The 22,571-nt window shown below is 37.0% G+C and overlaps 3 protein-coding genes and 1 long non-coding RNA gene across 8 annotated transcripts; 3 read left to right on the forward strand and 1 right to left on the reverse strand.

Annotated features, from left to right (window-relative positions):
• Positions 1-676: 676 nt before the first annotated feature.
• LOC132205856 (zinc finger FYVE domain-containing protein 9) lies at positions 677-5,823 on the forward strand. 3 transcript variants are annotated; one of them, XM_059635194.1, is made up of 14 exons: positions 677-1,040; positions 1,215-1,832; positions 1,893-1,978; positions 2,031-2,088; positions 2,149-2,396; positions 2,472-2,873; positions 2,960-3,296; positions 3,376-3,490; positions 3,550-3,805; positions 3,860-4,097; positions 4,154-4,277; positions 4,332-4,490; positions 4,677-5,284; positions 5,337-5,823. In XM_059635194.1, the coding sequence occupies exons 1-13, from the start codon at positions 874-876 to the stop codon at positions 4,830-4,832; spliced, it is 2,964 nt and encodes a 987-aa protein (XP_059491177.1). In that variant the 5' UTR covers positions 677-873; the 3' UTR covers positions 4,833-5,284; positions 5,337-5,823. The 3 variants fall into 3 exon arrangements, with proteins under 3 accessions (XP_059491177.1, XP_059491179.1, XP_059491178.1); XM_059635196.1 differs by having other exon boundaries at positions 5,368-5,823; XM_059635195.1 differs by having other exon boundaries at positions 5,382-5,823.
• A 424-nt stretch (positions 5,824-6,247) lies between these two features.
• LOC132205858 (sodium/potassium/calcium exchanger 3-like) lies at positions 6,248-11,348 on the reverse strand. 2 transcript variants are annotated; one of them, XM_059635197.1, is made up of 10 exons: positions 11,244-11,348; positions 10,730-11,033; positions 9,757-10,020; positions 9,239-9,426; positions 8,943-9,090; positions 8,696-8,809; positions 8,465-8,578; positions 7,152-7,367; positions 6,909-7,010; positions 6,248-6,641 (listed from the first exon to the last, which is right to left on the reverse strand). In XM_059635197.1, the coding sequence occupies exons 2-10, from the start codon at positions 10,863-10,865 to the stop codon at positions 6,274-6,276; spliced, it is 1,650 nt and encodes a 549-aa protein (XP_059491180.1). In that variant the 5' UTR covers positions 10,866-11,033; positions 11,244-11,348; the 3' UTR covers positions 6,248-6,273. The 2 variants fall into 2 exon arrangements, with proteins under 2 accessions (XP_059491180.1, XP_059491181.1); XM_059635198.1 differs by lacking the exon at positions 8,465-8,578.
• LOC132205859 (uncharacterized) lies at positions 7,422-8,353 on the forward strand. Of its 2 annotated transcripts, XR_009442725.1 has the most exons (4): positions 7,422-7,485; positions 7,541-7,636; positions 7,765-7,893; positions 7,963-8,353. It is a non-coding gene; the product is annotated as an uncharacterized LOC132205859 (long non-coding RNA). The 2 variants fall into 2 exon arrangements; XR_009442724.1 differs by having other exon boundaries at positions 7,446-7,636.
• Positions 11,349-14,761: 3,413 nt separating the features above from the next.
• Positions 14,762-22,172, forward strand: LOC132192826 (sodium/potassium/calcium exchanger 4). The gene is made up of 8 exons (XM_059612994.1): positions 14,762-15,093; positions 15,745-15,954; positions 16,461-16,796; positions 17,123-17,254; positions 17,315-17,464; positions 17,599-17,811; positions 17,867-17,968; positions 21,532-22,172. The coding sequence occupies exons 1-8, from the start codon at positions 15,027-15,029 to the stop codon at positions 21,861-21,863; spliced, it is 1,542 nt and encodes a 513-aa protein (XP_059468977.1). The 5' UTR covers positions 14,762-15,026; the 3' UTR covers positions 21,864-22,172.
• Positions 22,173-22,571: the final 399 nt, after the last annotated feature.

Below are 22,571 nucleotides of genomic sequence, written 5' to 3' on the forward strand. Positions count from 1 at the left end.
CTCCCTGGAGTTGAATTTTCAAAAGTCAAAGTCACTTTAGTCCCTTCAAGGCCGTCTATCCCAAACGAAATTTTATAATATGGGATTTGGCACAAAATTCACTTTTCACCCACTTCACTGAAACCTCGTCAGTCCACTAAAACCCTCACAAATTCGTCAAATCTGAGACAGAAAGAATTTCAACCGCAATAAAAACAACAATAAACAAAAACGTGAAAGACACATGTGACGAAAGGAAAGGAGGGTGGAGAAGGGAGGCGTGAGGAGAAGGTGGAGAAAGAAGGGTGGTCACGAAAGGAGAGGCAGACGGCAGATTACATAAAAAAACCGCGGCACAGTGCAAATCTTCTTATGCTTCGCTTTAATTTTCCATTTTTAATCTAGATAGAAGGTAAAAAATTGTTATCTAAGCTTGCATTCCTACTCATCATTTTTAAGAAAATACTAGAATTTAAAAAAAATCAGAATTATGATGACAAAAAATATGGAAGGGACTTTCCATTTTCCATAATCAAAATTTTTTCAGCTCCTTTTCCTTGTATGAATGGGGAATCAAAGAAATTAATTTAATTGGGGATTGAATTGATTGCTTGATTGGTTCAAATTCAAAAGCCAATGTTTCTGGAATTTCCCGCGCACGAGTGTAGATTACCGTAGACCACCAAACAAGTGACGATCGGGTTGCGCTCCATGGACCCCTTTGCCTTTGTCCCAAAAAGTGACGTTTATTCCTCTCTGATTTTTGCATTTTCGTCGCATTTACCATTTCAGACGGGCTATCGGATCACGATCGCGCCTCGGGACACTTTTCTGTCCCGGATCTTCAACCCGACTGCAATGGTAGAGTGAAGGGAAAGCTTGAAATCGCTCGCCATGGAGAAGTTTACCGTCGACCTGGACAAAGTGCTGGACGATTTCGAGGGCACCGAAGAGGGCCAAGAGGAACCGTGCCTAATCGAACAGGACAAGAATAAGGTCCTGCCGGATCGAGTTGTCGAGGAGCAGGATAGCAAACCCGACCTCATCGCGCCTTTTGAAGGGTATATCAATAAATAAATACACTGCTTTTACACGTGAACTGGCGTTAAAAAAAAATGTCAAAATAAATTATGACGCATGCATAATAAACAATTTGTAAATAGAGAAACATCTTACGTTGCGACTGTTCAAACAAAAATATTTTGACAATATTCTTATTTATATTTCTTTCACAGAGGTGTCGGTGGCCTTCCTGACGTCTGTAAAGATGACGGCCCTAAAGAGGAATTACGAGAGTCAGGTGATCTTTTGTCACTGGAGGTAGAGGAGGAAATGGACACGACTTCATCGCCGTCATCTTCCTCTTCAGAGGAGACTTTTGCTGAAGTACCTGCAGCTCCAGAGGCTTTGGTAGAAGATGAGCTGATAGTGATTCCGTCGGTCCAGCCAGTGATAGAATTACAAGAAGCACCTCAAGTGGAAGAATTAGTTATCCAAGATGAGGCGACTGAACCAGAACCTGTCGTTGAAGAAAAAGAAGCACCACCCCAGGTTGTTTCTTTCAACGTTCCCGTAAACATATCTGATGCAGAGCTGGAGGAAATGCTGGATAGTCTAGAAGAGACTGAACCTCCGCAGACAAATGAAGAGGAGGTCATGGAAGTGGCAATTTGTGAGGCGGAGCAGGTTGAACCCGATGTTTCGGCAGAAAAGTCCGAACTGCCAGACGAGTCTGAAGCTGCGGGAGACGAGTTCGAGCCTGCGTCTGAGGAAATGGAGACTGAAACTGGCAGCAGTGACCAAAGCCCAGCATTTGTCCAACGAGAAGCGGCTGAAGTTGTTGAAAATTTAAGGTGAACTTGATTAAATTAAAAATAACGTTCAAACCTCTATTTATTATTTAATTTTAATAGGGATGAGGAAAGAAGAGGCTCTGCTGTCAGACCCCAGTCTTTGCAGTTAAATGAGGAAGATGGACAGCAACATTTAGTTACAGTAGGCAAGTATATCAGTAAAATTAAATAATTTTTTATTAATTGGATTCTTCACAGGCCCACCTGGAAATACTCCCGGCACAAGCGCCTTCCCAAGTCCTCCAAATAGTCCTGGGTAAAAAATTTAAAAAAATTATAATTTTTAGTGCAGCCTTAAAGCAGCCACTAATTTCAGTTCAAGCTCGCCTCGTCCCTCGTTAATGCAAACCTTGGGTCAAATGGCACCATACTGGATTCCTGACGCAGAAGCTCCTGTCTGCATGCATTGCGAGTCAAAATTTACCATGATTAAGAGACGACACCATTGCAGAGCGTGTGGGAAGGTCCTCTGCTCCAGATGTTGCAACAGCAAGGCCAAACTCAAGTATTTGGAAAACACTGAAGCTCGAGTGTGTCAAAGCTGCTATCCAATTTTAAAAGCAGGTCAATATTTAATATTTTTGAAAATACTCCTTTAACACAATGAAAAATATGATTGATTAAAATATATTTCAACAGCCGAGGACGACTCATCTCCTTCAGCTCGTTCCCCGAATCCAAACAACCCTATGGAGTACTGCTCAACTGTGTCTCCTCTGCAGCAAGTGGCAGCTAATCAGCGTCCACCCTCGGTGATGGTGCCGGTGGGTGTTCTCAAAGACAAGAACAAGCCCCGAGGTGAGCCTAAGCAGGTCGTCTTCAGCGATGGTGTGCGGCCAGGAGGAGAACGGACAAACCGAACGTCGCCTGAAAAGAGGGGCGCTGAGGCTCTGGTGCCTCCAGACCTTGCTTCCTACACCCTTCTGTCGGACTCGAGCTTTGAGGAGGACAAAGTTTTGAGCGCCATCAGAAACGAGGCTGATCCACCAGTTGTTTTTGCGCTGGGGAAGAATCTCTTTGTCCTAGTGAAAATCGTCAATTGTAAGTTTCAGTTTTAAATTTTCTTACAACAATTTACAATTTTATTATTTAATGAAAAATTAAAATAATTTAAATTTTTTTGTTAGTAAACTGTTGCGTCCACCGGACTGTTTGGTGTCTGACTACGAGAGGACTGCGCTGCGAAGGCCAAGATGAAATGGTCTTCATAGTCGAGGCTCGTCCTGACGACCGTTTACCAAGAGATATTTTTGCCCACATATTGCGTGTCCACTCGGAAGCTAGTCGAGGCAATACTGTCACAGAAATGGGCCACTCCACCCTTTCAGGGCAATTGGGTGGCTTTCTTTACATCAGACCCACCACGCAGTGCCTGCAGAGACTCGTCTTACCCCCACCTCCGTTTCTCGTAGCTCTGCTCTTGCAGAAATGGGAGGTTCCGTGGGCCAGGCTTTTTCCATTAAGGTTAGCTTTTTCAACGATTTTGTTGATTAATGATTTTTATCCCAATTGTTATTGACGAATTTTTTTTTCATGAATTTAGACTTGTTCTTCGACTTGGCTATGAATTTCGATACTACCCCTGCCCACTCTTCAGTCTAAGAGAGAGGCAACCTGTTTTCTGTGAAGTGGGACAAACGATACTGGATTTATTAGCTGTGAGTTTTTTGCTCTCGCTATTTTTTAAAATTCAAATTATCACTGTCGTTTTCCACAGGACTTTCGTAATTTTACCTATACTCTTCCTTGCATACAAGGCCTAGTTATTCATATGGAAGACAAAAAGACATCCCTGCTTATCCCACGGAATCGATACGACCAAGTTGCCAGAGTTCTGAGCAACGCCAATGACCACGTCTTAGCTCTCGGGGCCTCTTTCAGCAGGGACGCAGACTCTCACTTAGTTTGTGTGCAAGGAGAGGATGAGGCGTATACCTCCAAAGCTATCAGCATCCAAAACACGTCTAGAAAGAGTATAATATTCATTTTATTATTAAATTTCATTTAATAAAATTAAAAATTTTTAGCAACTGGAGCGAGCTTTATTGTTTTTAATGGAGCTCTGAAGACTTCAGCTGGATTATCAGCTAAATCTTCGATTGTTGAGGATGGCTTGATGGTGCAGGTTCTGTCTGATACAATGCAGGCGCTGTGCAATTCGCTGAGGGAAATGAAGGACTTTGTCATAGCCTGCGGGCCGGCAGGCGCCGAAACAGAAACTATAAACATTCAGTGGGTGAAGGAAGATCGTTATTTCAATGTTGGGTAAGCTTTTTATTCTGGAAAACTTTAAAATTATTTATAATTTGCTTAAAATTTAGTGTTAGTAGTCAAGTTGATGGAGCAAAATTAGAAGGTGTGCCTTCGATTCGGGTGCACAACGGCACTGATTATCGTGGTGAGAGATGTTTTATTCGATGGACTGAAGTTTTTCTTCTGAAAGTTGTAAGTTTGCCTTTAAATTAGTTGCAGCAAAATCTACTTATATTTCCTTTTCAGAGTGAGGATGTTGGCGCAGCTAGGGGAGATTTAGATATTAGTCGTGTTTCTGGAAATGTTGCCCGTGCCTTTTGTGTGGCTCTTGTCCCTCTGTTGGATATGTTGGCGGCAGCTGGTCTTCTCATCCTGGCCGTTCGCATCACTCTAAATCCTGAGCAGGTATTTAAAATCAAAATATCTTTCTATTACTGTCTATTTATCTAATCTGGTTTGCAAATTCAATTAGTTATTAATCAAATGTGTCATTTCCATTCGAACTTTTAAAATGTATACTTAAGTAATGGAAACAAAACAAGTAATGGCAAATATGAAGCATCTCTTTAATATTTTCTTTGGATTTCAAAGGTTGGCTATGAAGCCGGAAGTGGTGGCGAGAAGTTACCCCCCATCTACATGCAGAGTTTGGATGATGAGTTAGTTCCAGTGATACACCAGGCTGCTTCGCAGGTGGTTGAAGGCTCTACTGTCCTCGAGCTCGTTTTCAGTGTGATGCGGCATTGATCGAATCAATTCTTTTGTGGCCAATCTCTTGAGACATGATTACTCCTCCCTGATCAATTGTGATTATCGCTTGTAATAATATTTCAACAAATAAACATATTTTGAAGCTATTAGTGTCTAGAAATTTGAATCTTATTTCTTGATTAAAATGTTCTTCTAACAAAATATAACATTACTGTTGATTTTCCTAATTTTATTGCAAGGGTTTTCTATGAATGTGATAAGTCTGGGTGGAAGTTGCAGTTGAATGATAAGGAACTAATCAGTTTTGCTGCGCATATACTTGCGGTTTTCCAGTTTAAAAACGGACCAATAGTAGATTTAATAAAAATTTCCTTGTTCAAATATAAATTACAAGCTGATGATCAGTTCGTTTGAGAGCTTGGGCAAAGAAGAGCAGCGTAATTTAAGACTTAAGGAAGTAAAATTAAATCTACTGCAAAAATTAAAAGGTACACAAAATTGAAAAATAATTTAATAATTTTTAAATTTTTTCTATTTCAGCAAAAAGGATTTTAATTAATTAATGGGAAAGGGATTTTTTTTTAGTTGCACATCTAGACACGGAAGTACAAAGTGGGCAATATGAACAATGTATTGTACAACGCTATTTGTCACTACAGCAACAAAACACAAACCTGCCTGATCAAAAACCTGCCTACTAGTTCAACCTCTTGCGAAAAAATCTCCGTCGACACAACTGTTGCTGTGGCACTGGCCGTTATTTGTATAATTTCATTAATTTTGAACGCAGTCCAATTATTGGTCATGTGTTGCTGTTGCAAGACATCGCATGTTTCATCAAACAACATTGTCAAAGTTGAGGCAGAGACGCCAAGCAAAGTTCCTCTGAAAAATGATGTCGAAAATATAGCTGATGATGATGATGAGGAAATCAATGAAATGTATGGAAAAGTAAGTTCCAGCAACGTGCCATTGCGTGGCGAAGTAAAAACGACAACTTATGAGCCCTTGTATGCAGAAATAAAGCTGCAAAAAGAGAGAAATGAGTAACTTGAAACATCAAATTAACCATTTAATTTAATTTAATAATATGCCACACGAGAATTACTTGTTTTGTTACAAACTTCCGCATCGTTGCGTTGGACAAAACGGCACCACCACTTTTATAATTCTACCAAATAATTTGATTATATTTTACTTTTTTACTGTTTTATTATCTTGATGTGTGCACTAATTGACTCTTTCAATAAGCAATGTTTACTAGCTAACAATATTTCATCATATCGCAAGCTTCTGAATATGATATTGAATTTTATTTTTTTCTTTACTTGATTATGATATAAATGCATTTATGATATTAAAAAAAAAATTAATCATCTCGAACACTAAAAATTTTAGCAGTTAAAAAATCTCTCTTTAATGAAAATAAATAAGAAATGAAAATATTTAAATGCTCATTTGTATATTTTTTATTAATTTATCTTCCACAAACTGGCAAATTGACTTGAAAAAAGACGTTCAGTTCGATGAGTGATGCTAGTGTGAGGTAAAGCGCGTACAAGGTTAGGCACACAAGGCCCACCTTTTTGTTCAGTCGGAAGTGGTAGCAGCCAAAGGTGGCGTAGAGCAGCAAGGTGGACCCCAAAAGGGTTATGGCACTGTACTCGAGACCGTCCGAGTTGATGACTACGGCTCGCTCGAACTCTTCCCTCGTCCGCGGCGGACCAACAAGAGGCGCCGCCGTGGCCAGTATGCTTGCCTTGATGAGCCACGGCAGGCCAAGGCAGAGCAGAATGTCAAAGGTGTTTGAGCCGAGAGAGTTGCTGATGCCCATCCCTCCGTGACCTGAAAATCATTTAAATTTTTATTGCAATTACATGCTCATTTTTCTTGTTAATTAATTGATGTCTCCTAAATGCTTATATCAGTCAGTTATGCAACCTGCAAAACTTCATTATTTCTCATTCTCCAATAAAAATATGTCTAAATTTGGCAAGAGCATAAATTAATTTAATTTAACTGAAAAATATTGTGTCCATATAATCTTAAAAACTGCGTTTTTTTCTATTTTGTAAGATTAAAATATATACATTTATTTTCTCAATTATTTACCTTGTCTTGTCACGATGATACTGGAAACAGCCTCTGGGACGCTTGTTCCTGCAGCCAGAAATGTGATTCCCATGACGCTGTCAGGTATTCTCAAAGTGTCCCCTGTTAAAAATTTTAAATTTTATCTCATATTAAAATTAAAAAATTTCTTATAGTAAAAGAACAAAAAGTATGAATTTCTAGATTTTCATTTAATTTTTTTTCAACAATATCTTTATTTTAATTCCATTAAATTTATTTTACCTATTACTGTGATCATCCACGATATCACGTAGGTCATGGTGCCGATCCAACACACGCACATAATGAATGTCAAAGGGTACAATCGCGGATACTTTTTACAGTCAGGAATGGTGAGCCAAAGCATAATTTTGATTGGCATCGTGAAAATTTTCCACCAGGAGCACTGGCGCCAGTCGTCTTCGTCTTCTTCCGCTCTTATCACCGTAATAGCACATTCTGATATGGGCGAAAACAGGAAGAGCAAAAACTACATATTAGTAAGATTTAAACATACAGGAAACAGGGTGAGGTCAGTTGAGAGCGAAAAGGAGAGGATAAGAATTTGTAATATATGGTTTGCATGCTGTGGCCTACACTGGTATTATTTAGTAAAGCAGTTTCAAACGCAGGAGAGGAAAAAATGGAACGATATTATGTTATTCCCACTATAATTTTCGTATGGGCAATCGAGGTTTCTGGAATTGATGTTGAACTTAGCAGGAATGGTATGTTTTTTACATAATAAGTGAGTTTTTATACAAAAAAAAATTCTATCAAATTTAATTTATATTTTTGGCGTGTTTATTATTTTTAATTTGAAATTAAAAATATATAACAGAAAGTTTAATTTTAGTTCTCCCTAAATGTGAATGTCCCTGCTGGTTTGGCGGTGAATGCAAATTCAAACCTCTTCCTCCACAAAAACTGATTTGCAACCTCTCAAATAATAACAACTTTCTGTCATGTGTGGCAACGAAAAAGGGTAAGCCGTGTTAACTTAATTTTATTAACTTTGAGGACAATTAAAATAAATAAATGAACCTCTCCGCAGTTCTGCATGATAATCAGTTTGAATGTTTTAAGCAGCAAAGCAATGCTGGTAATAATGGGTCAGATCTAAAAAATACAACACTTATGAATGGCAAGGAATCTGCAATGGAGATTCCAGAGACCGATGCTCAAAGTCACACCTCATTTTTGGCGCTTGGAAATAATATTTTGGTTATAGTTTCAATAATTTCATTCATTTTCAACATTTTGCTTGTGGCTGCTCTAATTTACACTGGATGCAGGCTAAAGAGTTCAATCGCCGAAAGTACAAAAAATAAAACGGTTGCCTCGGATGAAGGTGAAGAGGTTAATGAGATGTATAATGCTTTCGAATTAAGACAACAAACTGCAAATACTGAGGATCCAACATACTCGGAAATAAATATTAAATGATCTCAAATATAGGCGTTTTTCATTTTTAAATTTTTTCATCCATAATTTTATTTTTAATAAAGTTTTCAAATAACTGAATTAATGTGCTGAAAGGTAATGAGCTAATGTACCTTCCACGTTAATATTTTCGTTAGGCTGGCGAGACGAGGTCGACTCGTATTTTGCCGCTTTGGGGTCAAAGCTGTGGAGCCAAGCTAACAGAGAGTCCTCCTGTTCGCTCGAAACTGCATTTTCCGTGCACCAGCAAAATAAGGAGAGGCAAAGTTTTCAGCACGCAAAAAATTTAAACATTTATAAGGCGAAAGGGAAACGTACAACTTGTGTGAATTTTATTCCCTCACCTGATGGCTTTGTCGGAATAGGATGAGGAAGCAGAGGCGTCATTTCGGGCGGCGAGGCCCAGCATGTGCAAATCTTCCTGGCCCACCGCGAGATTTTAACGTTGAAACACATCACTGAGACATACATACAGATAAATTTGTAAATATAGGAAAAAATTGAATGCAATCATATAAAAATAAAAATTTAAGTTACAATTTCTTATTTTGAATGTGCATTCTCTAGTAAAATATTGAATTGTCAACTCACAAGTTATGTAAATTATGTACATGGCGACCAAAATCGCCGCCTCGTACCACTGAACCACTTCATCGGCAAGGCAAGCAATCAGCGCAACCACCGCCAAAGCATAAACACCGCAATCTCTGGTCATTGGCCACCAGTCCAACCAAATTTCCTAAGAATATTACATTAAAAGTTCTGCGGTATTGAATCGAAAAGATTATTTTTATAATTGAAATAATAAAATAATTAGATTTTTATGCCGAACGTTTCTCATCTATAAAAATAATAATAAGAACGTTGATAAACAATGTTCTGCTCACTTTAGATGCCGCAATCCCGCAACACGCTGGCACAGCAAGTATGTTAAAAACAGCACTACCCAGCACAGCGCCTACCCCGATGTCACCCTCCGTGATAAATGTGCCAACCACATTAATGAACAGCTCCGGAGATGAAGTGGCTGCAGCCATCAGTGTTGCGCCACCCACGTCATCAGATATACCCAAAACTGCAATAACAAAAATTACACAAATTATCAATAAAGATTTTTATTGAAAAATTTCTCCCCTTAATACAATGCTGATTTTCATGAGTGAGAAAATTTGTATAATAATTTAAAAATAATTTTTATGCTATAAACAGATTAAATGCAGGCGAAAGAGATTAAAAACTTTTCCATTCAGACCAAAGTCCGTTTAACTTATGAAAAAGTTGGTCAAAAATTCATATTCTTATCACAAGCCGGATTAAATATATACCCAAATTCGGGAGCAAACATTCCGCTAGACAAATTGACGTCAATGGCGCCCAAAATTTCAATGTTTATTTTTTTGTTTACCGTCGATGGTGCGTTCAATGGCTGGCACAAAGTAGTCGTCGCACACAATGGCCAGCAGGACGAACAAATACAACGCGAAAAATGCGTGGCACAAGGCGGCGCCACGGCGCCGCTCGGCGTCCGTGAAAACGTCGTCCGGAAAGTCGAGAATGGCCGGCGGCGTGCAATTAAAAGCCTCGGGCGTTCCATCGTCGGCCGTCAGACGCATCGCGGACAAAAGTTGGCGGGACATCGGACTCGCCTGTGGTGACCATGAACTCGTAGCTATGACAAATGACAGCAGGACATTAAAGAAAAATTAACTCCTTCTATTATTGATTTATATAATTTGTTTAAATTATTTTTAATTGTACATTATTTTTTTAGCTAAATTAAATATCTTGCCAAATAGATGTTTACTTTATCGTTTAGAGACATTGAGAAATGTATGATGAGATAAATAATTAGCGAAAATGTTTGAGACATTTTAGAGTCTTCATTCTACGCTCCTTTCAATCTTCGATCAAATAAAAGTCAATTGGAATCGATATAGAATTTGGACAACGTTTTAAACTTTCACAAACTATATATATTAATTTTTCCAGTTGTTATAGAATAATAAAAGTTCCTCTATAAACGGCTTAATTTTTTTTCATATGGATATTAGGTTTACTTTAAAATTAGAATATAACTATTTTTTTTTTAACAATTTAATTTTAAAATTAAATTATTTTGAGTTGAAACTGACACAAATTTTTCTCTGTGGGTTTTTGCAAGTGGTGCATAGTATATGAAAAAATAAAACATTTTCAGTATTTTTACTATTAGCTTAATATTTCCTTGTTTAGCTGACGCAAAAATGTATGCACCAAAATCCGTTCAGGATTCCAACACAACGTAAATTTCAACCTTATAATTCAAAACTTCTCTTAAAATAATCGCCGATTAATAATATCTTCCTAATTATATTTTCATAACAATGCCGAAATCTTACCTGCATGTTGCCTGTCCAAAAGTGAAGCGAGTGCGAAGTAAATCAACGGCACCCCTAGCATGATAACGCCCCGAAAGGCGAGGGCCCAGCTCAAGAGGGCCTGAGCGCCTCTGCCCCTGCGGGTCGACGGCTTCATGGTCACGCGCCGAGTGACGAGCACCGAAAATGAATGAATATATTCCGATGGTCAGCAGTCGATGGGACGGCGATCGGCGAACTGTGACCAGACGTGGGTTGGAGGGTTGCGGCGGGGGCGCTGTTTCGCGAGAGAGTGTGCGGCGCGCGCTACTAGGTCATCCTCGGCCTGTATTCAGTAAACAAATAACAATTCGAAGAGAAAGTGGCTTCAGTAGCATTGTTAAAAAATAAATAAACAAAAATGAAACATGTATTATTTCATGAGTAAAAATTTGACCACTCTTGAAAGTATCAATTATTTGGGAATAATATTGCAATTGAATACAATATGTAGAGCAATTTAAAGAAATAATTACTAAAAGTTAACAATATTTACCAGAAAAGTATTCTCTACTTTCGTGAAAATTAGTTTCTTCCCTCGCAACTGTACGGAAAACTAAAAAATAATCCTCGTTATATACAGTAGATCACGCGCTTATCTGCAAATTTTGCGCTCGTCCCTACCATATGATGATTATCATTTTGCACTTCACCACACAGTGATTTTTTTAAATCTCAAGGGTAAAATCACGATTAATTCAAAATTAAAACACTTAAAAATTGGATTCTACTATTGAAACTTTCAAAAATTAATAAGCGGGGGCAAGCGCTAATTATTTATAAAATGTTTGCATTCTTAATATTTTAAATAACGCTTTAAGCTATTTTTAATTTTTATTGATCTATAGAATTTTCATCACCAAATTTTATAATATCATTGACATATTTATAATTATATAGATTTTAACGTAAAAAATGTCTGGAATATATTAAAAAATTGCTCGCTATTTTATTTGTGTCCCTTGTCCAACTTCAATTAAACAAAAACATCAAAACTAATTTGTTTGAGAATGATAAAAAAAACTTCAACACGTTTCTTAAAACTAAGTTGTGTTCCTCGCTCGTGAAGTGGGAAATGTAAGCTGATGAGTCTCTCGAACACAAAAAGGGTTAGAATTTTTTGCGACGCATGAAATAGGATCCAAGCATGTGACCCGCACAACACACCAAATCAATAAAAGCGCACGAAACTTAATACGACATGCCGCCGATATCCTCTCTCGACTCCCGCAATTGCCACGGACACGCTATGATAAACAAAAATGCTATGTGCAAAAATCTCAGTTTTTTTCTACATCGTTATTAAAAAATCGCAGTTACTCACATTCCATGGATTTGCATTGGCAAATTAATGCCCCGAACCGGTGAGTAGCGCTTTGGTTCAATCCGTAATTCCATGTTGGATAATCAAGGGACGAGAGCAGATCGAGCGATGAATGAGGTTCCCACAGCCGTGGACCCTTTTTATAATGAATGGGTGGAAATCTTTATCTTTCGGTCTTTTTATCTTTGCCTATGACGTTCCCTAGAGTCTAGACAAACAAATGAAATAATTTTTAGATATAAATTTCCTTTTAATGAAAATGAATTTCAACGATTTTTTTTCAAGGGAAAATTTTTAATTTATATCTTTGATTCATTTAAAAAGATTTAAAAAAATACTTAATGCAAAAAATTTAACTTTGTATACATGAAAAAATTATGTAATTTTGTAATGATTTTCTTTCGTGATCATTGTTTGGCATAATAAAAAAATACTCTAACAGTAGGTATGAGGTTCTTATACTGTATATAGGGCTGTGCTTTAATTCGTTCCTTGGGAAACCACTAGAGACCGCTTCGCTTTGGCCAAAAGCTTTACAAAAGAGCTGTGGAAAGGAGGACTAATAAATTAAACACCATTCTTGCGGCCTGCGCTCATCCGTCCTGCATTTTATCAGTCCAACGTCTATGTTTATACAACATATCATCATTCAGCTCTCACACTGGTCATGCATGCCGACACTGTTTGCTTCTTTCTTACAAATTGGATTTGAAGAAAAAATTCCCTCCTCCCGATAACAATGCTCCAACTATCTACTTTGAAATTTTTAAAATTCTTCAAATTATTTTTAACTCATTATTAAGAAATTTCTAAAATTCCAATGAGATGAAAAACACAATTATTTATTGAATTTGTAACAATTTTTTCTGTTTGAAAGAAAATTTATGAAAATAATCGATTTAATTGTTCAGCCATAAATGATGATCGATTCATAAATTATATCTTTTTCTAGCTGCCAAGAAAAATTTTAACTTTAAATCTAACAAATAATTATAAAAAGTGCCATTTATAGTGTTTAGTTTTGAAAAATTTTATACCGCATCCGAAATAAGAATTAATTAAAATAATTGCCCTGAATAAATCATCGCAATTGCTCAATTTAAATGCATTGCCTGTCTCAAATCACACCGCCTGGTGCGTGTGCTGCATGCCGAACGGTCGCTAATTTCATCAATATCAATTTATATATCTGATCAACAACTTCCGAGTTTCGCACGGGATAAAAATGCTATAGCCGAGCTCGAGGGCAATCAACCCTGGTTAGTCGCGTTCCTGCTGATGCTGTTGAAGGCGCGCGTGTGATTATTGGGACGTGTCTATAAATACAAGAGAGAGAGCGCGCGGTTGATAAGAATGAGAGAGAGATGCGCGGCTATTATGCGACAAGTGGAAGCTATTCCTCATTTGACGTCATGAGACGTGCAAATCTTTGTCCCGCGCTCCACAAATAATGAAAAGAAATAATGAGGGACACACCACAATTTATACAAGCTGCTTGAGATGAGCAGGTCGAGCAGGAGGAAATTAATAAAAAAGAGCTGGCAGCAAAAATTCATAAAATTATTTTGAAAAGCAATAAAAGTGAAGTGGAATATTAAAAAATCTATTAATTATCTTATCAAATTAAACCACTTCCTTAAAGATAAATCTTTCCTCCACGAGTACATTTTATATAAGAAAAATCAGCTTTATGAAACTTTGCTGGTTGTCGTTACATTTTATAAGAATAATTCATAATAATTAGAAATTATAGGTAGGTCTCTTTCACTTTCTTCTAATAATTTTAATTTTTTCAATATAGTTTTTAGTATAGAAAAAATTAATTTGTGATAAATCTCTGGATTTACGATTGAGACTATGCAATTTATGGAAAAAAATAGCTTTGAAAGTTATAATATAGTATTTTTTTTTTAAATATCAGACCAATTTTTATTGTTCCACATTCCACATCATACAAGAAGTGGGAATGAGAAACTAAATTGCAAATACGCGACCTTTGACATGTTTCTTATACCATTTTTATTATTTGCCGGATTGGCTTAGTCACCCGGCGAGATGACAGGGGGTCGTATTTTGTGACGGACTGTACTCGACGGCTAAATCATTCCTACATACATGCCTTAATTCCGTACATAATCACAGCAGGGCGACATATTCATACAAGAAGAGAGGCGCAAAGATTGTTGAGAGTGATTTGGTAATAGTAATATTTTAACTCAAATTATTAATTCTATTCTGGAAAATATGCCGTTTATTTTTCAAAATTATCCGTATTTTAAAATGGGAAATCTATTAGCGTAGTAATAATAATCGAACAGAAATTTAATTCATTCTATTTAAGATCTTAATTCAATTTTAATATTTCTGAAATAAATGAACATTTAGAGCTTTGATCTAAATGCATTAGATCCTGTTCATAAATTTTAATAAAATTTTATGTGACAATTTATAATAATGTCATAATTTGTAAATAAAATAAGTCGCGGGGAGACTTTTGTAGTTTTAATTTAAAAAAAGGTCTCTATCTCATGCAATGTTTTCCAATTAAAAATTTATTACAATTTATTTTAACACTAATAAGGACATCAAAATAAACATTAATTAAATTTTATTAATTTTGAATAATTATTTTTTATTTTGGATTTTGTGTGACGTGTAATTTTTAGCGCCTCTCTTCTTGGTGCGTGCAGCAGAGCCCTCGCTGGCCGTGTCCCAGTAGAGGCTCGCCATCGCGTTCTGCAGAGTGCTCGCGGTCAGCGCAGCGGCGAGCAACAGGTTGCTGACGCGGCCCATTCTGCACAAATGAGCCATTCGAACTCGGAGCAGTCGTGCGACGGATTGTGAAAGCGAAATAATTAACCAGCAGCCAAAGCGACCAAGAGTGCGACGAAAGAAATGGATATTCAATAATTTAATCGATTGGAAAATTAGCCACAAATCTATTCAGAATAAACCATGGAAATTTCCAACCAAAGCGGCGTGGAGCAAATTGGATCTACACGCATCACGCACCTCCTACACGGTGAGAAAATTTTCGTTTGTGGATATTCTTAATTAAATTTTTTATCAAAAACGCCGGTCTGATTTTTTTTTAAATTAATATATTTTCTTCTTCTTACAATTAATTTTGTTTATTTTCTTGTTCAAAAGTTTTTAACCTGCAAGTACAGCACTTGAATGTTACAAGCAACCACAGGAGATTGACGTTTAATAGAGTTATGTTGCCCCGTCCTTGAATTAAGTGGTTTAGCAAATTCATCAAAGCCGTGTGGTGTGCTGATCTAGAAATAAACGTCGCCGCTCTCCAAGCTGCTTGTTTGTAATTCAAAGCCATCAGCCGTTAAAAAAATGCTTTGCTTATATTTCTAATGAGTCATTTTTTTTTATTATTAAACCAATAGTTTGCAAAACATCAGATGCATTTAACTGAAATTGCAATATTGTACGAGACGCTTCTTTGTATTTCGGTCTTAGTTTGTTTGCGTTGTATAGAAGAAAAAGCGTGAGTAATGTTTGCACTACTATATGTGATTATGACGAGAGTTTATTTAATTGTGAAAATCATCAACAAAATTACAGTACAAAGGGCAAAATACACGCAGGTTAAAAAACTATGAACTTCCGCGCGTGACAGAAATCTAAAACTATAAAATTAATTATATTTAAAAATAAGGTGGTCACATTTCTTGGGTGGATGGAAGCCATGTGAGCGCCAACTGCACTCCGCCCGCCATAGACGACTTTCCTGGCGACTTTTTCACCGAGGAGCAACGACAAGAAGGAGCCTTTATTGTCCATCTACTCATTTCATTGTACTGTTTCTATGCGCTGGCCGTGGTTTGCGAGAGATATTTCGTTCCAGCCGTTGAAAGGATATGCAGCAGTAAGTTTAAGGCTTTAATTAAATTGAGATAAAAATATATTTTCTAAAATACTATATCAATTATAAAAACTGAAAATGTATTTAATAATTTAAATACACTTTTGCATAAAATCAAAGTATTCATTTTTTACAACATTAGTTATTTAGTTTCAATCGTCAGAAAATTGACTAAAATGAATTGCTTCATTCAAAACAAAAATTACTAGAACTTTTTCTGAATTAAGATTTTGTAAAAATAAATTTAAATTAAAAGAAGAAATTAGCATTCTTATGTAATGTTGTTAAAAATTTTGATTACATTTAAAATAATTATGAACAAAAAAAAAATGCCAAAAATGTTTAAGTAAGAATCAAAATTTTAATTTATTCTTTAGAAACGTTTTGTAATTGTAATTAATTCATAATTATCAATTTCATTGAAAAGCGGGCATTTTTTTTTCTCTCCATAAAAATTCATAAGCTATCAGTTTAATTTAAAATGCCGTATTTTAATTTTTAATTTTCAGCGCTCGGAATGTCAAGCGACGTGGCAGGAGCCACTTTCATGGCGGCGGCGACGTCGGCGCCGGAGCTGTTTGTCAATGTGATTGGCACGTTCATCACGGAGGGTGACATCGGCGTCGGCACCATCGTCGGCAGCGCCGTCTTCAACATCTTGGCCGTGGCCGCGTGCTGCGGCATCGGCGCCGGCATGGTGGTGCCGCTCGACTGGTGGCCTCTGACCAGGGACTGCGTCGCCTACGGACTCACCGTCGTCCTGCTCATCATCACCATCAGGGACGAGCGCATCGAGTGGTACGAGGCGCTCATCCTCGTCCTCCTCTACTTCCTCTACATAGCTGGTACGCCAATTAAAAAGTTAATCAATTTACTCGACTGTTCATGTGTGATTGGAAATTTCCTTTTCAATTAAAATTTAATTGCTTGTTGAAAATTAAGTCAAATTAAAAATAATAAAGGTTTTAGTGAAAGTTCATTTATTTTTATGTTCTCTGACAGTCAAATTTTGGGATAATTAATATAAAAATAAAGAATGAAATTACCCAATCAAATGTTAAGTAGGAAACACCCATGCATGCATTTTGAGGTGTTTTTTTTGCACTAAATTTAGAAAAAATATCTTTAAAAGTTTTAATTTAATTAGTCCAATGTTAAATAATTTTTTTAGTGATGTATTACGACAAGTCAATTCAAAGAGCATTCAAGAGCGTTTGGAAGTTAAAGCACAAAAATTCCTCACCTGCTCAGGAGCTTGAAACAACAAACAAGATCAGCGTCGTCTCAGACAAGGACGCAGCAGGTTGAAATTTTTTTATATTGACTTTGTTTACAATACCCAATACTTCATTCCGCATTAAAGACCTTGAGGTGTGCGTGCCTTTGAAACAAATTGTGGCAGAAAATGACGCGCAGCAGGTCACCCCGGTGGACGAGACAGGTGACGAGGAAAACGGCCACGTTCTCACAATGGAGGAGGTTATTCAGGACGAAGCCGACCGATATAAATCAGGTAAAATTTAAATTCAAAATATTTTAGAAATTACTTTAACGTGTTCCTTTTTATCAAACAATTTTTTCTACAATTAAATGTAAACAATTTTATTGCTCATGAACAACAATAATAATTTATGTAAATTATTTCAGAAATCGAGTACCTCAAAAACTATCCAAGCCACAAAAGACTCTGGTCCAGAATCAAATGGGTCGTCTCGTGGCCGATCCACGCGATTCTGTTTACCTCAATTCCAGACTGTGAAAATCCCAAATTGAAAAAGTTCTTCCCCGCAACTTTTTTCATGTGCATCGTTTGGATTGGCAGCCTTTCTTACATTGTTGCTTGGGCGATTACAATAATAGGTTCAATTTTCAGTAAAAAAAAAAAAAAAATGTATATTAATTGAAAAATTTTCAGGCGATACTTTGAGAATACCTGACAGTGTGATGGGCATTACCTTCCTGGCAGCTGGAACTAGCATTCCCGAGGCAGTTTCTAGCGTCATTGTGGCCAAACAAGGTAATTTTACAATTTTAATTTTGGAAATGAAGAGATCGGGCTTTTCCTCGTTGCAGAAAAATTGTTTTTATTCAAAAACAAATGGCTCTACCAGTTTCGGTCACGGTCTGCGACCCTATTTCATGAGCAAGAAAAAATACAAAAAATCAGCAAATTGAAAAAACACCACATTTTAAATAAAAAATTAAATTCTTAAAAACTAACAAATTCAGGTACCAACCTATTTCATGAGCAAACGCGCTGCTCGCTGACTAATACAAGAATGAGCTAGCTAAAGACAGATTGATTGGGGGAGGTGATCTTTATTGGGTGATTAGCGCGCGGCGCGGCCGACCACGGGGGCGCCGAATGACGTCGGGCACATTATGCGTTTTCGAGAAAAAGCTGTTTGCTTCCTCTCTCAAAAAGGACATCCACCTTTGATCGAATTGGTGGCTCGGTTGGCTTATTACATTATTACCGCATGCCATTGCCATTGCTTCCAGCACTTTTCTTTTTGATTGATTTTGTTCGAATTTAATAACCGTTGCATCTGACCAGGAAAAAGAATGGCCAAATTCAGTCGCGTGTTGAGCTATTTGAAAACCATTGCTGTCCGTCCCAATTGAAGCCGGATCAAAAGTTTTTGAAATTGCCCTTTTATGCTCGTCAAATCGGAAATAAACGTGTCTTTTTGTCTCCCCAATGTAAACTGAAGAGCAATCGGCGCATGGCACGCGGTATACACAATTACGCAGAGCAGGTTCACATTTGGGCTTTACATGCATTAAACATTTTCGCAGATTTGAAGAGTTTGAGAAAGCAACTCGCACTCTGGCAACTTCTTGGCTGATGGCCCTGATTTTCTCTGATTTTCCTTTAAAATAAGGAATGACCATTGTGGTTGAAAATTGTTCGGGGGCTTTGGGTGTTGGAGGATTTTTTGCTTTATTGTGTGCTTTGTTGATAAAATTTACGGGGTAACAATTTTGACGAAGAATTTTGTAAATGTTGGAAATTTCTTCTTTCAAAGAAATTTCCCCTGAGCAATAACTGTATGCTCTTTTAAACATTGACAGAGCAACAGAGAACTTGGTTGAGAAAGAGTGATTTGATTCAAAGTGGAGGGTTGAGTTGGTGGAGGTTGGCTTGCGGTAAACTGAAACTGCAATTTTTTCTCCGTCTTTTTTTAAAAGTAGGTCAAGAAATGGGATTTGGTCATCTTTTTCAAACTCACAAGTTAATTGAATTGAGGGGTGGATTGAGTTGCAAGAATCTAAAAATTTTTCGATTGGGAAAATTCTTTTTCTATAAATTATGAAATAATCATCTACGTATCGGAAAAACAAACGGGGGGATTGTTTGAATATTTTGAGACAAATTTCGTCAAAGTTTTGCATGAAAATTTCGGACAGTACTGGGGACAAAGATGAACCCATGGCCAAACCTGATTTTTGTTTGTAGAATTTATCTTTAAATTGGAAGAAGGTGGAGTTGATACTAAATTCAATTAATTCCAAAAGTGAGCTAACTGGGAGGGAGGTTCTATCAATTAGAGTTTGGTCATTTTCAAGTTTTTTTCTCAAAATAATTAAAAGATCATTTGTTGGGATTGAAGTGAAAAGGCTTTTTACATCGAAGCTACAAAATTGGTCAAATTTTGAAACTTTCAAAATTTGACCAATTTTGTAGCTTCGATGTAAAAAGCCTTTTCACTTCAATCCCAACAAATGATCTTTTAATTATTTTGAGAAAAAAACTTGAAAATGACCAAACTCTAATTGATAGAACCTCCCTCCCAGTTAGCTCACTTTTGGAATTAATTGAATTTAGTATCAACTCCACCTTCTTCCAATTTAAAGATAAATTCTACAAACAAAAATCAGGTTTGGCCATGGGTTCATCTTTGTCCCCAGTACTGTCCGAAATTTTCATGCAAAACTTTGACGAAATTTGTCTCAAAATATTCAAACAATCCCCCCGTTTGTTTTTCCGATACGTAGATGATTATTTCATAATTTATAGAAAAAGAATTTTCCCAATCGAAAAATTTTTAGATTCTTGCAACTCAATCCACCCCTCAATTCAATTAACTTGTGAGTTTGAAAAAGATGACCAAATCCCATTTCTTGACCTACTTTTAAAAAAAGACGGAGAAAAAATTGCAGTTTCAGTTTACCGCAAGCCAACCTCCACCAACTCAACCCTCCACTTTGAATCAAATCACTCTTTCTCAACCAAGTTCTCTGTTGCTCTGTCAATGTTTAAAAGAGCATACAGTTATTGCTCAGGGGAAATTTCTTTGAAAGAAGAAATTTCCAACATTTACAAAATTCTTCGTCAAAATTGTTACCCCGTAAATTTTATCAACAAAGCACACAATAAAGCAAAAAATCCTCCAACACCCAAAGCCCCCGAACAATTTTCAACCACAATGGTCATTCCTTATTTTAAAGGAAAATCAGAGAAAATCAGGGCCATCAGCCAAGAAGTTGCCAGAGTGCGAGTTGCTTTCTCAAACTCTTCAAATCTGCGAAAATGTTTAATGCATGTAAAGCCCAAATGTGAACCTGCTCTGCGTAATTGTGTATACCGCGTGCCATGCGCCGATTGCTCTTCAGTTTACATTGGGGAGACAAAAAGACACGTTTATTTCCGATTTGACGAGCATAAAAGGGCAATTTCAAAAACTTTTGATCCGGCTTCAATTGGGACGGACAGCAATGGTTTTCAAATAGCTCAACACGCGACTGAATTTGGCCATTCTTTTTCCTGGTCAGATGCAACGGTTATTAAATTCGAACAAAATCAATCAAAAAGAAAAGTGCTGGAAGCAATGGCAATGGCATGCGGTAATAATGTAATAAGCCAACCGAGCCACCAATTCGATCAAAGGTGGATGTCCTTTTTGAGAGAGGAAGCAAACAGCTTTTTCTCGAAAACGCATAATGTGCCCGACGTCATTCGGCGCCCCCGTGGTCGGCCGCGCCGCGCGCTAATCACCCAATAAAGATCACCTCCCCCAATCAATCTGTCTTTAGCTAGCTCATTCTTGTATTAGTCAGCGAGCAGCGCGTTTGCTCATGAAATAGGTTGGTACCTGAATTTGTTAGTTTTTAAGAATTTAATTTTTTATTTAAAATGTGGTGTTTTTTCAATTTGCTGATTTTTTGTATTTTTTCTTGCTCATGAAATAGGGTCGCAGACCGTGACCGAAACTGGTAGAGCCATTTGTTTTTGAATAAAAACAATTTTTCTGCAACGAGGAAAAGCCCGATCTCTTCATTTCCATGATCATCTCCTCGAGTGTCAACTTCTTCAAACAAATTTTAATTTTGCTCATAATTAATTAAAACAATTTTGAAATTCACAGTATATTTAAATAGAAAACTGCATCAGATTAAAGTCAATATTTAAATAAGATTATCAATTTATTGGAAAATTATTTAAAAAAAAAAATGACTTTTGACGTGGCTTAACAATGACATTCTCATGGTGGGAAAAATTGATGCTGATTTTATTACAAATTACGAAATCAATTCACATCTCATGTTTTCTCTCACACTCGTCATTTCACATACTAGGCTTTGGTTCGATGGGCATCAGCAACTCGATCGGCTCGAACACCTTCGACATTCTGTTGTGCCTCGGCCTGCCGTGGTTCATCAAGTCGGCCTTCCTCCCCACCAGGGACAACCACCACTACATCACCATTCAGTCGTCCGGACTCGAGTACAGCGCCATATCGCTGCTGTCCACCCTCTTCCTGCTCTACATGACCTTTTTCTGCAATCGTTTCCGTCTGGATCGCAAGGTCGGCATCATCTGCCTGGTCATGTACGCGTGCTTCCTGATTTTGGCCTCGGTCATCGAACTCAACGTATTTTTCGTCGTCAACCGGCCCACTTGCGAGTGAAAAACGTGAAAGGAAGAAAAATCTGGGCCAAATGTTGGATAATCGCTTGAACTTTGTCAGTAATTGTGTTTTAACTACGCTTGAGATTTTTTAAATTTTGAAATATTATAATTGTAGTGGTCGAATTAATATGCTTATATGTGAAAAAGATGTGTAATCCTATCTTGATATTAGTGTCATTTCTAATTTTTTAAACTATGTATTTTAATGAGACAAACTTTTAATAGTCAGACAGCTTGAGTAAAAATTATATTATTTAATAACCAAATAAAAATATTTTCATAAAAATTATAAAAAGTAAAAATTCAGAGAATTCTTAGTCCTCATTTATCTATTTTATTGCTACTGGCAGATTCCAAATTGTATCTAATAGATCTCTTCAAATTTTCGACAGCAATCTTTCTGGTTTTTTGCAAGTCGGATCTCTCTCCAATTCCAAGAATCATCTCTTCGAAAACATCACCCAAGTCTGCAGGGGTGTCATATTCGGAGTCTCCATCCAAATGAATTTTCCTAATCCTGTTCTGTTTTGCGTATTCAAGTCCGAGTGGCCCGATTGTGACTTCGGGATATTCATTTTCACGCAATGGCTTTGCTGACACCAGGGTTAGAACTCCAAGCGCAAAAAGCAGGAGAATTTTCATTTTCAGAAATGTTATCCTAAATGTTATTTCAATTGATTAAAAATTTTAATTTGGCTATTTAAAA

Source organism: Neocloeon triangulifer, unplaced genomic scaffold, assembly GCF_031216515.1.
Source record: "Neocloeon triangulifer isolate White Clay Creek 2 clone unplaced genomic scaffold, ASM3121651v1 ptg000003l, whole genome shotgun sequence".
NCBI classification, from domain to species: Eukaryota; Metazoa; Arthropoda; class Insecta; order Ephemeroptera; family Baetidae; genus Neocloeon; species Neocloeon triangulifer.